Source organism: Crotalus tigris, unplaced genomic scaffold (assembly GCF_016545835.1).
Source record: "Crotalus tigris isolate CLP2741 ecotype Arizona unplaced genomic scaffold, ASM1654583v1 scf7180000024461.2689607, whole genome shotgun sequence".
Classification (NCBI taxonomy): Eukaryota; Metazoa; Chordata; class Lepidosauria; order Squamata; family Viperidae; genus Crotalus; species Crotalus tigris.
In genome coordinates this window covers 1,956,840-1,972,349 of record NW_024100631.1, presented here as the reverse complement: position 1 = coordinate 1,972,349, position 15,510 = coordinate 1,956,840, and the positions used below count along the sequence as shown (strand labels likewise).

At 42.6% G+C, this 15,510-nt stretch overlaps 1 protein-coding gene across 3 annotated transcripts in view; it reads left to right on the top strand.

Annotated features, from left to right (window-relative positions):
• Nucleotides 1–15,510, top strand: part of TBX1 (T-box transcription factor 1) — a 46,653-nt gene that overhangs the window by 16,232 nt on the left and 14,911 nt on the right. For all 3 annotated transcript variants that reach the window (XM_039332345.1, XM_039332343.1, XM_039332344.1), the window contains 4 exons: nt 3,558–3,729; nt 5,049–5,204; nt 12,623–12,690; nt 13,207–13,307. In XM_039332345.1, the coding sequence (XP_039188279.1) occupies nt 3,558–3,729; nt 5,049–5,204; nt 12,623–12,690; nt 13,207–13,307 (497 nt within the window). The remainder of the gene's footprint in view (nt 1–3,557; nt 3,730–5,048; nt 5,205–12,622; nt 12,691–13,206; nt 13,308–15,510) is intronic.

Below are 15,510 nucleotides of genomic sequence, written 5' to 3'. Positions count from 1 at the left end.
GAGTGGAGCACTCTCCAAGGGGTGCCATGGGCCTTGAATGGAGAGGACCTCTGAGTAGGCAGCTGAGTGTCTTGCAAGGGACGGAGGGAGGATGATGATCACAAGCTGCAAGTAGATCCCAGGGCTGGGTGGTCTGTCTCCTTTTTGCTGATGCTGGAGTTGCAAATTCCTCCTCAAGACAGACTATTCCTCGGAGGATTTAGTATTGTTTTTACAATATTGTGGGGGTCGGTTTGGTCTAGGGGTTAAGGCAGCAGGGCTAGAAACTGGGAGGCTGTGAGTTCTAGTTTCACCTTAGGCATGAAAGGCAACTGGGTGGGCCAATCTCAAAGAGACAGGGAGTTCTACTCCCGCCTTAGGCATGAAAGCCAACTGGGTGACTTGGCCCAATCACCAGGAGACTGTGAGTTCTAGTCCCGCCTTAGGCATGAAAGCCACCTGGGTGACTTGGGCCAATCTCCAGGCGACGGTGAGTTCTAGTCCCGCCTTAGGCATGAAAGCCACCTGGGTGACTTTGGGCCAATCACCAGGCGACGGTGAGTTATAGTCCCGCCTTAGGCATGAAAGCCACCTGGGTGACTTTGGGCCAATCACCAGGCGATGGTGAGTTCTAGTCCCGCCTCAGGCATGAAAGCCACCTGGGTGACTTGGGGCCAGTCCCTCTCTCTCAGCAAAACCCACCTCACAAGGCTGTTGTTCTGGGGAAAATAGCAGCAGGGAGGTGTATTGGATATGTTTGCCGCCTTGATGTATTTGCAAAAATAATAAAGGCAGGCTACAAACAATAAAATATTGTCCTTACCCCAGCCCATTTGTCTTAATCTATTCTATTAACCAGGGAGAGGAGCAAAAATCAACTTTTTGGAAACGAGGAAGGTTCATTTCCAGCATACAGTCATGGGAAGGGTCGATTAATCCTATGCCTTTCAGTGGATGGGGGGGCTTCACTGAGTGGTATATTCCTCCCCCAGTGGCCCTCCTTCCCTCCCTTCCCTTCCCCTCTCCCTCCCCCTAATTTGTTCTTCCACGCTTGGCTCCTTCCACACATTTCTTTCTCTCTCCAAAGCTCGAACTGTCTTGCTTGCCCTCTGCTTCTTGCCAAGAAGCGGCAATTTACGAGCAAGGAGCTAAATCTCAAATTTGTTACTTTTTTTTTTTAAATCATTATTATGCTTTGAGGCTTCAGTCATTTGTCAGTGATTATCTCCAATTTTGTTCTCAGTTTAAAAGCAAGAATGCCTCTGAGCCATTTTTTAAGCAGGTTTAGTAGAAATCTTTTCTTTCTCTCTTTCTCTTTGTTTCTCTTTCTCTTTTCTGTTTCTTTCTCTCTCTTTTTCTTATTTCTTTCCTTCTCTTTCTGTTTCCCTCTGTGCATGTGTTTCTTTCTTTTTCTTTCTTTCTCTTCCCCTTCCTTCCATTCTTTCTTTTTTTCCTTCCTTCTTTCCTTCTCTCTTTCTCTTTCTGTTTCCCTCTATGCATGTGTTTCTTTCTTTTTCTTTCTTTCTTTCTCCCTTCCTTCCTTTCATTCTTTCTTTTTTCCTTCCTTCTTTCCTTCTCTCTTTCTCTTTCTGTTTCCCTCTGTGCATGTCTTTCTTTCCTTCTTTCTTCTTTCTTTCTTTCTTTCTTTCTTTCTTTCTTTCTTTCTTTCTTTCCCTTCCTTCCTTCCTTTTATTCTTTCTTTTTTCTTCCTTCTTTCCTTCTCTCTTTCTCTTTCTGTTTCCCCCTGTGCATGTGTTTTTCTTTCTTTCTTTCTTTCTTTCTTTCTTTCTTTCTTTCTTTCTTTCTTTCTTTCCTTCTCTCTCTCTCTCTCTCCTTCCTGCTGCCTCCTTCCCTCCCACTTTACCTACCAACTGTGCACTCCCCACATGTGCTGGACTCCAGTTCCCATACTTCCCAGCACTACATGGGGGTATTCAGTTAGGGAAAGTTCATTCCTATTCACGTTCATACTTCATCCTTGAGCTAGCTATGAACTTCACCTACTTTTCCGGGAGCGTGCCTGATTCCTTAAGCTTCACATGACCCCTCAGGTGGTCGAATATCATTGGAGTTTCATGCCTCTTGTGAACACATCCACCACCCGTTCCACTGACCTGCTTGACGGCGACTGATAACTTCTGGCAAAATTGAGTGCCCTCGGTGTAAGAAGAGAGAATTTTGTGTGGCTGGTAATCCCCCCCCCCAGTTTTTTGGGGAAAACTGTCCATATCGTTTCTTGCACGAGCATAGTTCCATCTCCTACCTCCCTTGTTCAAACACACAAGCACATGTGTGTACACCCACCCACCCACCCACCCACACACACACACACACACACGTGTCTCTCGGGAACAATGCTAGCATTTGTTTGCTAGTTTGTTTATTGATTACAAGTGTATGTCTTCTGTCTCCCTCTCCAAAGCGACTCCGAGCAGCTTAAATTAAAAGCCTAAATATAAAAGCACGGAAAGCATGATTAAAACTAAAGTGAACTTGAATGAATGAAAAAAAAAACCAAGAGCCCAAAGGTTAATTGCTGTCTGTTTTCCACCACCACCCGTTGACCACCCAACATTCTGGGGGGGGGGGTGTCAAAAGGGAAGCCATGTTGACCTCTTGTGTTCCGTGATGACCTCATGGACCAGAGTTGTGGGATTGTGAGTTATGGGATTGCGCATGGTGTTACTCTCCCCTTCCTATGCCCCTTTTCCTTTGCAAACCCCTTCAAGCTCCTTGCTTGATAAGGAGGTAAATATCTCAACGGCTTCCCAGCTTCCTGCAGGGCTTCAAAAATGTTTGCTTGTCAAAGGAAACGGGATCTATTGCAGGCAAGAAAGAGGATTTTGCCTGAGGCGCCCCACCTTCCTTCTTACTCGATTCCTCATTTGTTTCTGTTCAGCCTTCATTGGGAGCCTCCACCCTTCACCGAAACCTGATTTTTTAAAGAGACCCGTGGCTGGGAAGTCTAGAATTTCCTTGGGGGTCCGATGCGGGCAATGGGGTTGGATAGAAGAGAACAAGCAGCACTCAGATGTCAAGGCAGCCATCCTGCAGTTGCTTCTTTGTGCAACCACAATAGGATAGGATAGGATAGGATAGGATAGGATAGGATAGGATAGGATAGGGATGGAGAATAGAATAGAATAGAGAATGTAGAACAGAACAGAACAGAACAGAACAGAACAGAACAGAACAGAACAGAATAGAATAGAATAGAATATGGAATGGAATAGAGAATGTAGAATAGAATGGAATGGAATGGAATAGAATAAATAGAAAATATGGAATAGAATAGAATAGAAAATATGGAATGGAATGGAATAGAATAACAGAGTTGGAAGGGACCTTGGAGGCCATCTAGTCCAACCCCCTGCTCAGGCAGGAAACCCTATACCATTTCAGACAAATGGCTGTCCAGTCTCTTCTTAAAAACTTCCAGTGTTGGAGGCAAGTTGTTCCACCGATTAATTGTTCTGTCATTTTTTTTTACATCTAATTTACACCTCTGTGATTTCCTGGTGGTCTCTTTTCCAAGCGCTGTGAGTCAAATCAATTCCTGGCTTTTCTGCTCCCCACAGGTATGCATTTCACAGTTCTTCCTGGCTGGTGGCTGGCAAAGCTGATCCTGCCACGCCTGGGAGGGTGCACTATCACCCAGATTCCCCAGCGAGGGGCGCTCAGTGGATGAAGCAAATTGTGTCCTTTGACAAATTGAAGCTGACCAACAATTTACTGGATGACAATGGGCATGTAAGTGGTGGCTGGGAAAGGGAGAATCAGTTTTCCTGTGACTGTTAAGAGTCAGGTGACGTTCAAATGATTGAATGAATGATCAGATAGTCCATTTAAATTCTTCCCGAATCAATCAAGAAACTGTTGACCAGATCTACTGGGCTACAACAGATCTGTTGGGTTATGACAATGTGTCTATACCTTATCAGCCTGAACTGGCCTTGAAAATTCAGCAGGATTAAGACTTGTTTGGAAGACTCAAAATTGTGGGCTAAACTAAAAAGCTTAAATGGTTGGAAAACTGAATAATTGAAGGATAGAATGAGCAGGTTGTCCTGTCAAATTCTTCCCAAATTGATCAAGAAACTATTGACCAGATCTATTGGGCTACCATAGATCTATAGAAATCTATTGGGTTACAACCATGTGTATGCATCTTATTGGCCTTAACTGGCCTTGAAAATTCAGCAGGATTAAGACTTTGGTTGGGAACCTCAAGATTGTGGGTCAAACTGGGAAGATGAAAAAACATTTCTGACTTAAAGCATCTACTACATCAGGGGTCTTCAAACTTGGCCCTTTTATGACTTGTGGACTTCAACTCCCAGAATTCCTCAGTCAGCATGCCTGGCTGAGGAATTTTGGGAGTTGAAGTCCACAAGTCATAAAAGGGCCAAGTTTGAAGACCCCTGTCCTTTGCCTTTTAAAACTCAAACCATAGCTTTCCCAATGAAAAAATAACTCATTGTTTTAAGCTTTGGGGATCACCTTCCCCCAAAAAGATACTCTTCAGATCTTTCCTCTACAACAGAAGAAGATGATGGGTGAGGTGTCCACCACATTGGCTGGGAAGGATGGGGCTTGCTGTGTCGTGCAGCTGCAAAGTTGTAGAGTAGGGTTTTTCAACTTTGGTAACTTTTAAGATGCGTGGAGGTCTACTTCCAGAATTCTGCAAGTCGAAGTCCACACCTGTTAAAGGGTTGAGAAATCCCTACTCCACAACTTTGCAGCTGCGTGACACCACCAGCTCCATCATTCCCAGCCAACATGTGGGAACACCTCCCCCATCAACTTCTTCTGTTGTAGAAGAAGGATGTGAAGAGTTATCTTTTTTTGGGGGGGGGAGATGATCCCCAAGGCTTAAAACAATGAGCTATTTTTTTCCCCAGCCAACATGGTGGACAACTCCCCCATCCTTCTTGCCCAGCCGAGTTGAGCAAGCTGCCTTTGAAGTGGCCATTTTGTGAGGTCTCCTCCTCTTTCTCTTCTCCGCTACCGCCTCGATGTGGCCGAACGGACCAGTTATACGATTTCCCTCGCTCGTTTTTGTTATTCAGATCATTTTGAACTCCATGCACAGATACCAGCCCCGTTTCCACGTGGTCTACGTGGACCCGCGGAAAGACAGCGAGAAGTACGCCGAGGAGAACTTTAAGACCTTTGTCTTTGAGGAGACCCGATTCACTGCTGTCACGGCCTACCAAAACCATCGGGTGAGTATCTGGAATTAATTAATGAGACGTAGTCATTTATCAACGCCCGCCTGCCCTTGCCTTAAAAGCCACCTTCCCCTGTCCAGAACATCTCCATCTTAGTGACATGATGGATGAAGAGCCGGAAAAGAGAAGGTAGGAGCTCGTTGGGCGCAGTCAATCAACCAAACTTTGCTTGTTTCAGTGGGAATTTTTTTTTTTTTTTTTGGTGCAAATCTCTTAAAGGCGACGCCTTCCTGTTTAAATCATCTCAGATGTGAGGGACTGGAGGAAAGAATTAAGGCAGCTTGCAATCAGAATCTGGCTAATTAAAATTAGGCTTTCTTCTCTAGTTTTAGCAACTCTGCGGGGTTGCTAAATGAGGTTCCTTCACCCATCTCCACAGGAAAAAGAAAGGACAAATGTTTAGGATGCCAACCCGAACAGATGTCGGGTGAAAAAGACAAGAAATGATTTATTTGTAACTAACCTCTTTGGTTGAGTAGTAATAATAATAGTAGTAAAGTTGGAAGGGACCTTGGAGGTCATCTAGTCCAACCCCCTGCCCAGGCAGGAAACCCTACACCATTTCGGACAAATGGCTGTCCAGTCTCTTCTTAAAAACTTCCAGTGTTGGAGCATTCACCACTTCTGGAGGCAGGTTGTTCCACTGATTAATTGTTCTCACTGTCAGGAAGTTTCTCCTTAGTTCTAGGTTGCTTCTCATGTGCTTTGATGTGCTTTGATGTGCTCCTCACCGAAGAAAATCAGAACAATTTTGGGATCTGTTTCACAAATCAAATCTCTTTCCAGATAGTCCTTGACTTACGACAGTTCCCTTAGCAATGGTTCAAAGTTAGAAGGAGACCGAAAAAAGTGCTTTATGACCTGTTTTTTCACACTGGTGACTGTTGCAGCATCTCCTTGGTCATGTGATCAAAATTTGAACCCTTGGCAACTGGTTCATATATATGACAGTCGTGGTGTCCCGTGACCTGACAATGGGGAAGCCAGATAACAACCCTGTTATTAACTTAACAACTGCAGTGATTCGCTTAAGGTCGTAAAATGGGGCAAACCTCTCCTGACCAATGTCTCGCAGAGCAACAGAAATGAGTGAGGTTTTCTACTGATGATGTTACGTAGTTGGGTAATGAAAGGTCTACAAGAAAACAACATAGTCCAGAGAGCACCAAGGATTCCTCATCTCTGGAAACAGGACATCCCACGAATTCTTCCCCCCCAGCAGAGCTGATGGGAAAACATCAAAGCAGACTCTGGAAAAAGCTGATTAATTTTGCACCCCCCACCCCTTAATCCAGAGGTCCCCAACATTTTTGGACACCAGGGACCGGTTCCGTGGAGAGAGGTTTTTCCACGGAGTGGAGAGTGTGTGGTGTTTTTTTTATAACATGTATTTATTGATTTTCCAGTTTTACATTTAAGTATTTGGAAAGCAGCATGGTGTTATGGTACCATAACAAAATCTTTAGTACATATCTCAGGTTACATCATCAAAAAATCCCTTCTCTATTTCCCTTAACATTTACTGTATCATATTTAAGCTAATAGGTTTCTAGTTGTAACAAGCTCAGTTAAAACATTTATCCTTATATTTTTGCTTATACATATTCATATCCTGTATCTGAATTTTAGCTAATTTTTAATTAGAATATTCCCATTTAACCTTTAATATCCATATATTTACATTCCGGATAACCCAAATTTCCTTTATTTCACTCTATAAAAATTACAATATCCAAAGTATACCTATTACTTACTTGAATATATTCTTATTTTATTTCATAAACGTTTTCTATTTCTCATCCTAGTACATCACTACTTGCTAATGGAATATCCTCCATTGTCTTAAATCCATCATCTGGGCTCTTTGGACTAAACAAGTTGTGGTTTTGTGTGCTGCCTGCATCCCGCGGATGGGGCTTTGTTTGTTTGTGTGGAACGGTTGCTGGCATGCCGCGGCCCTCTACCGGTCCACAGACTGAGGGTTGGGGATCCCTGCCTTAATCCATTAAATGGGTGCACTGCTGGGGTAGCCAGCTGTAAGTCCTCCACATAACACATAAAACTCAGACGCTGGGCGTTGATCGTGACATATTCCAGAAGTTTCAATTTGGTAACATCTGGAACGTTAAGAGGTTCCTCCTAACCATGATATGGGATCGTTAGCCAACTGGCAACCCAGAAACCAGATATTTGCACGGAGCATTGTCTTCAGTTGTACTTACCAGCTTCCCATGCACGCAATTACTATGCCCCAACGAAGCAACGTTGTGTGAATTTGCAGCTGGGGATAAAAACACCATGTCCCTGCATCTGTTTATACATCTGGGAGATCTTCGTGCCCAGAATGTGCCCATGTAGCCAAAAAGTCCTTTCATCGCCAGACTCCAAAGATTATGGATGGCTTGTGTCTAATGTGGCCGGCATATTATCAACGCCGGAAGATTTTTTTTTTTGTCTTTCGCAAAGCCCAGATGGCAAAGATGCATCTACAGAGAAGAAAACCATGAAATCAGCAAAGCCCAAATTCCAAAGGAACTTTTAAATGCTTCGAATCGCCGGGCGGTTCAATCAGAAGTAGAAAAAAAACTTGTGTTTTTTGTGTTAAAAAAAACTCCTTGGAGACTTTGCAGCCTTCTCTTCAACCCAGAGTCGAAGCCACGTAGGGCACGGATTGTCCTCGACTTACAACAGTCGGCTTAGCGACCGTTCAAAGTCGTAAACGGCAGTGAAAAAAAAGGACTTACGACCGTTTTGCCTATTTAACGACAGTTGAGACAGCTCCACGGTCACGTGATCAAAATCCAAAGGCTCGGCAACTGGCATGTACTTAGGATGGTTGCAGTGTCCCCGGGATCACGTGATCATCTTTTGAGATCTTCCGACCAGCAAAGTCAATGCGGAAGCCAGATTGACTTAACGACTGTGTGGCTAACTTAACAATTGCAGCAATGAACACTTTAACAAGTGTCTTGCTTAACGACAGAAATTGTGGTCGTTAAGTGGAGGACTACCTGTACTTTAGAAGAAGAACTAGAGTCAAAGATGGTCCTACCTGGATCCGAGTTGGTTAACATCGCTGGGATTTAACTCATATTAGGGGTTTATAGGAAAGCAAAACTCCCCTGCTTTGGAAAAGCGAATTCTTCTCTTTCTCATTGATGTACACCGCTTAGAGAGTGCTTGCATTTAAAGTGGTATATAAGTTTCATAAATAAATAAATAAATAAATGATGGATGTGCCATCTTGGGTCTCCCTGATTTAGAGGGCAGATGATGGTTTGCTTCCATCAAAGGGTAACACATCAGTTTTTAAGAAGGGACTGGACAGCCATTTGTCTGAAATGGTATAGAGTTTGCTACCTAAGCAGGGGGTTGGTCTAGATGACCTCCAAGGTCTCTTCCAACTCTGTTATTCCATTCCATTCTATTCTGTTCTATTCCTTATAATGTTCTATTCCTTATTCCGTTCTATTCTGTTCTGTTCTATTCAGTTTCATTCCATTCTATTCTATTCCTTATTCTATTCTGTTCTGTTTTATTCTGTTCTGTTTTGTTCCTTATAATTCTATTGCTTATTCTATTCTATTCTATTCTATTCTATTCTATTCTATTCTATTCTATTCTATTCTATTCTGTTCTGTTCTGTTCTGTTCTATTCTGTATTTTATTATTCTATTCTATTCTATTCTATTCTATTCTATTCTATTCTATTCTATTCTATTCTATTCTATTCTATTCTATTCTATTCTATTCTATTCCGGGGAACCCTGGGAGTTGAAGTCCACCCATCTGAGGAATTCTGAGAGTTGAAATCCACACATCTTTACATCTTATGTTCAAAACTCCGAAAGTTCCTTCTGGGAGGCTTATCAAGGAGACTCGCTCTTTCGTGCCCAGCAGCTTCTCCAGCCAGATAATGTACATTTTGCATCTCCACCAAGTTCTGCAGACTGTCTGAAGAGCTTTCGGCCTCTTCTGTTTTTCCTTAAGCATTTCATCTGCTAAATCCGTTGATGGCTTTCTGAAGGAATTCGATCACCCTGGGAGGCCTGATTCTGGAGAAGCAGAGATCTCTGCTTTCCCTGCCCCCCCCCCCTCAAAATTGGCAAAACAGCACGATTCGGGTTCAACTGATCTCCCCGTATTATCGGTGGAACCATAGGCAGCTCCCATCCCTTCTCCTCCCCCACCAGTGCAATTCACACACCCCAAAGGGAGCCCCTCCCTGCTCTTCGTTAGCGTTGGATAATGTTGGGCCCCCATATTTTTGCATTTGCTTGGATCAGCTTCTGTGAGCTGGCTGTGTTAGAATAATACCGAGAAGTCCTCTACATTTCTGAATTATGCACCAGTATATTTTGCTTTGGTGGTGCATGCACGGAATAGAGAAGTGTATTTTATTTATTTTTTAATTTGTTTTGTTATTTATTTTTTATTTTATTTTACTTTATTAATTTTATATTTTTATTTTATTTTACTTTATTTTACTTTATTATTTTATTTTATTAATTTATTTTACTATTTTACTTTATTTTACTTTATATTTTATTTTACTTTATTTTACTTTATATTTTATTTTATTTTACTTTATATTTTATTATTTTATATTTTATTTTGTATTTTATTATTTTATTTTACTTTATTTTACTTTATATTTTATTTTATTATTTTATTTTATATTCTATTTTATTTCTTTATATTTTATTTTATTTTATTGTTTTATTTTATATTTTATTTTGTATTTTTTTATTTTATTTTATATTTTATTTTATTTTATATTTTATTTTATTATTTTATTTTATTTTATTATTTTATTTGTATCCTGCCTTTATTAGTTTTACAAATAACCCAAGGTGGTGAACATATCCAACACACCTTCCTCCTCCTATTTTCCCCACAACAACCTTGTGAGGTGGGTTGGGCTGAGAGAGAGGGACTGGCCCAAAGTCACCCCGCCAGTTTTTCATATTTAAGACAGGACTCGAATTCCCAGTCTCTTGGATTGACCCAAAGTCACCCAGCTGGCTTTGACACCTAAGGCAGAACTAGAACTCACCATCTCCTGGTGATTGGTCCAAAGTCACCCAGCTGGCTTTTATGCCTAAGGTGGGACTAGAACTCGCCATCTCCTAGCCTGGTGCTTTAACCAAAAGACCAGGAGTCCCCTATTTGCAAGTGGGCCGTGCAAGTGGCTGGCCAGAATGCATGCGCGTGTGCGTGCAATTCAATTTGCACAAGCACTATGCCCCCCAAAATAGTCCTGCATGTAAAAATCCTCCCAGAAGGGGGCGGCGCTGACCTGACTTTCAGTGAGTTTTTCAAAAGCAAGGTTGAACTAGGATGGGAGACCACCAGAAAAACCCAGAGGCTGTCGATTAGGAAATGGAAAAATCCACCAAGAACGTTGCACAGAAGAAATAGAAAAGAAACCCGGGGGGTGTGTGTGTTTGTGCTTGATTTGAATCTTATGCTTCCTCCTGATGGACTTACGATGCTCTTGCTTTGCTGGGATCACAATTCCGCTTGAACTGATCTGCAGAAGTGCTTGTTTGCCTACATGTGCCATTTCCTGCTAAATATAAGAAAATGGTAATCGTGTTCGAGGAGGGGGAAAAGGAGAGGGTGAGGAAGAAGAAGAGATGTTTTCATAATAACGGAGAAAGAAGAGGAGGAGGAGGAGGAGGAGAAGGAGCAGGAAGAGAGAGAGAGAAGGGGGGGAGGTGCAGGAGGAGGAGGAAGAGGAGGAGAAGATGTTTCCAGAATAATGGAGAAAGAGACGGGAAGGCTATTTCCTTTCATAATGGAAATAGTATTACAATAGTGAAGAAGGAGGAGATGGAAGAGAAGAATTTTTTTTCAAAAGAGGAGGAGGAGGAGGAGGAAGAGGAGGAGGAGAGGAGGAGGAGGAGGAGGAAAGAAGGAGCAGCGATGGAGCCCCAAAAAATTAGGGGAACAATGGAAGCAAAGCGTGAGGGAGGCTGTGCCTTTAAGAAGCGATTTCCAGACTGGCATCTCTCTGATCGCTTAGAACAGCTGCTTATTTTCTCTTCTGCTTTCTATCACTTTGACCTCCAAGGGCTGAACTGTCACCGAGGGGCTTAAAGTTTGTTTTTCAACCCATTCCGGAAACTCACAATCATTATACATTGTCCCTGGATTTGTTTAAATATAAAGGGGTTATAAAGGAGAGGGGAGGGGGCGAATGTCCTTCCCCCCTTCATTCTTCTCCCAACCCCAACCCCCCAGTGAATGAAATAAATACTCTGTAGTCTGGATATTTTGCAGGTAATACGTGCTTTTCAAAATGGGTCTGAAACGTAAAAGATGCCTCTGTCCTAGAGCCAAGAATAAGACTTAAATGAGCAAGAGCAATAGTGCTTAGACTTATATACCGCTTCACAGTGCTTTACGGCCCTCTCTAAGCGGTTTACAGAGTCAGCCTGTGGCCCACAACAATCGGGGTCCTCATTTTACCGACCTCAGAAGGATGGAAGGCTGAGTCAACCTTGAGCCGGTCAGGATCGAACTCCTGGTTGTGGGCAGAGTTAGCCTGCAATGCTGCATTCTAACCACTGCGCCACCATAGGAATGAAATAGAATAGAATAGAATAGAATAGAATAGAATAGAGAAGAGATAAGAGGGAAGAGAGAATAGAGAGAATAGAGAACAGAGAATAGAACAGAATTAAAATAGGAATAGAATAGAATTAAAATAGGAATAGAATAGAATAGAATAGAATAGAATAGAATAGAATAGAATAGAATAGAATAGAAATATAGAATAGAATAGAATTACAGGATTGAATAGAATAGAATTACAGGATAGAAAAGAACAGAATTACAGGATAGAACAGAACTGAACAGCAATAGCACTTAGACTTATATGCCATTTCCTAGAGCTTTACAGCCCTCTCTAAGCGGTTTGCAGACTTTACAGCTTTACAAGCAACACAATTTATAGTTGAGAAACCTGAGGTGATAATCCATGTGGCGGCTATTCAAAACCAGCAACGTTGACCGCAGCCGTTTTCAAAAGAGCGGCATGCAAATACGGGCAGTTCCCACCTTACAGTGATTTGTTTAGTGACCGTTCACAGTTACAACTTCACTGACAAAAGTGACTTAGGATCATTTCCCAGACCTAACAACCGTTGCAGTCAGTCCCATTCAGACGCTTGGCAACCAACTCATATTTATGACGGTCACTGTGTCCCGTCTGTGTATGTGTGTGTGTGTGTGTGTGTGTGTGTATGACGCGATCCCCTTTTGCGATCTTCTGAAAAGCAGAGTCAGTGGGGGAAGCTGGATTCACTTAACAGCCGTGTGACTAACTTCACAACCGCAGAGATTCGCTTAAGAACAAGGAAATCGTGAGATGACTCTAAAACCACTTCCCTAATTCTCTCCTTCAGATCACCCAGCTTAAGATTGCCAGCAACCCATTTGCAAAAGGATTCCGGGATTGCGATCCTGAAGATTGGTAAGCCTGTTTAATTGGTTCTTCTCTTCTACAATGTGAAATCGAATACAGGACACAATAGCAGAGTTGGAAGGGACCTTGGAGGTCTTCTAGTCCAGCCCCCTGCTCAAGCAGGAGATCCTATATCATTTCAGACACGTGGCTGTCCAATTAGCTTCTTAAAAATCTCTAGTGTCGGAGCACCCACAAGACAAGTTGTTCCACTGATTAATGGTCCTCCAATTAATTAAGCACTAACTAACAAATGGATTAATTGGTCCGTCTCGGGCTTGACTCAGATGGGGAACTTAATCTGCTTGTACAAAAAATGTGGTTCGTCCATCGATTTTTGATGAAGACCTTGACATCTTGTGGGTTATGGGCCATCAATGATGTATAGTCCAAAAATACGATTCATACAAAAACGGAGCCCCCTCTGCAAGGGGGGGATGAGGAGGTATCTTCCCTCTGTTCAATCACAGAGTAGAACAGTCTTCTGATCCCCCCCTCCCTCTTTCCTCCCTACCCCCATAACAGGCCTAGGAATCACCGACCAGGAGCCCTGCCTCTCATGAGCGCCTTCGCGAGGTCGAGAAATCCTGTGTCTTCCCCAGTGCACCAAAATGGAACGGACAAAGGTGAGTCCACCTGCACTATCACTCTAGGATAGTCACGGCTGCACAGGAAAAAAGTAGCCAAAAAGGGGGGAGCTTAGTCATTTCCTTATGGATAATTCCGTGTCCATCACCCCCAGTCATCTAATGCTCTCTCTCTCTCTCTAATCTCCATCTATCATTCATTCATCTCTCTCTTTATCTTGCTATTTCAGTTTCTGTCTCTATCAATCATATTTTTATCTATCAATCATCAATCTCTATCTTCTATATCTTTCTATCATCTATATCATTTATCATCTACCATCTACCATCTGTCTGTCTGTCTGCCTGTCTGCCTGCCTATATAATCTCTATATCATTCATTTATCTTTCTCTCTTGCTATATCTCTCTATTAATCATTTTATATCTATTTCTTATCTATCTATCTATCTATCTATCTATCTATCTATCTATCTATCTATCTATCTCTATCATCTCTATCATTCCTATCTATCTATCTATCTATCTATCTATCTATCTATCTATCTATCTATCTATCTATCTATCTATCATCTATCATCTATCACCTATCTATATCATCTGTCTGTCTGTCTCTGGGCAATTCCCAATCAAACATTAAAAGCCACATAAAATCATTTTAAAACTATAAATCTCCACCCATTCCAACATTAACATGGATTTCAGGCAACGCTACTTGAAAGCACCATTACGGTGCCGTCAGCCCCACAAAACCAGCCATGTCTGTTGTGTGGACGGGGCCTTAAGGTTGCCCCCTTTAGGGTCCACGTCAACCCTGCCGTGCGGGATTTTGCTCTCCCTTCGCCCTCCGAAAGTGCACCCTTGGGTCTTAAGGGAGTGACGCACAGGGACCTGCCATTAAAGGCGATGCACCGCCAGATCAGCTAACTAGTTAAGACACAGCGCTTGGCAATTTGCCAGTCTGCTTTAGAGGATTACAAGAAATCACAAAGAGCAAAACGTCTAACCAGGATTTAAGAGATGGAAGTTCGCTCTTCTTTACTGGGCTCTTAGTGGCTGATCTTTTATTGTGCTTTTCCTGGCTGATCTGGTTCTTCTTCGGGTGTGTGTGTGTGTGGGGGGGAATTTTGCTCTTAATGCATCTCCTTGCAAACTCATCAAAAGGATTTAATTCCCAAGACAGCCAGCTTTGTAAATAGGTGGTTTGACTTCAGAGGGTGGCGGGGGGGGGGAGCAAAATTGATCCAACTAGCTGTATCACCATCCAGCAATCTGAGTCTACCTGGGAAAAAAAACAACAACAGGTCCCTACAAGCAAATGTTGTCCTGGGGTGCAAAGAATCCTGCAAAGAATAAGGGTGTGTAAGTTAACAGTAGCTGTTCAGTTCGTCAATGAAACATTCTGGGTCCTGTTTATTTTGGGAAAAGGCAGAACTTTCAGTAGCGTTGTTCAGGAAATATTTGAAGGCTAGTCAAATTGCAGTAGCACGTTTTTCCGTAATAACGCAATGAACGACCAAACAGTCTCCAGGTTAGCGTGTCAGCTGAAGCCCACAAAACCAAGCCAGCTTAAAACTAACCACACCCAGCAGTGATGTGAGGACCCAGATTGTTGGGGGCAATGTAAATATATATATATACATTGCTTACTGGTGTACACCGCTTAGTGAGTGCTTGCACTTAAAGCGGTATCTAAGTCTCATAAATAAAAAATAAATAAACCTCTGAGGTTAGGATAGTTCTGCTTTGAATGAGCTGTGTGAACCCCAAAGGTGCTTTTTCAACAGGCAAATGGACTTTCTTGTTTTTTCTTTGAAGATGTTTCACTTCTCATCGAAGGAGCTTCTTCAGCTCTGACTGGATGGTGGGGGAGTGGAAGGATTTATACTCCTTGCAGACAGCTGGTCATTTGCATCCTTTGAGAGAGCCGTTGAGGCCTCTTGGAGGTTTATCTGTGAAGGTTCCACACCCATTTGCACCACTCAGGTGACCCTGAGGACACAGATAAACCTCCAGGTGGCTTCAATGACCCTCCAAAAGAAGGCAAATGACCAGCTGTCTGCAACGAGTATAAATCCTTCCATTCCCCCACCATCCAGTCAGAGCTGAAGAAGCTTCTGGGAGGAGAAGCGAAACGTCTTCAAACAAAAAACAAGAAAGTCCAGTTGCCTCCAGAAAAAGTGCCTTTGGGACCTGGATGACTGAGAACCTCCATGGATGAGTTGTGTGGATGCAACCTCTGAT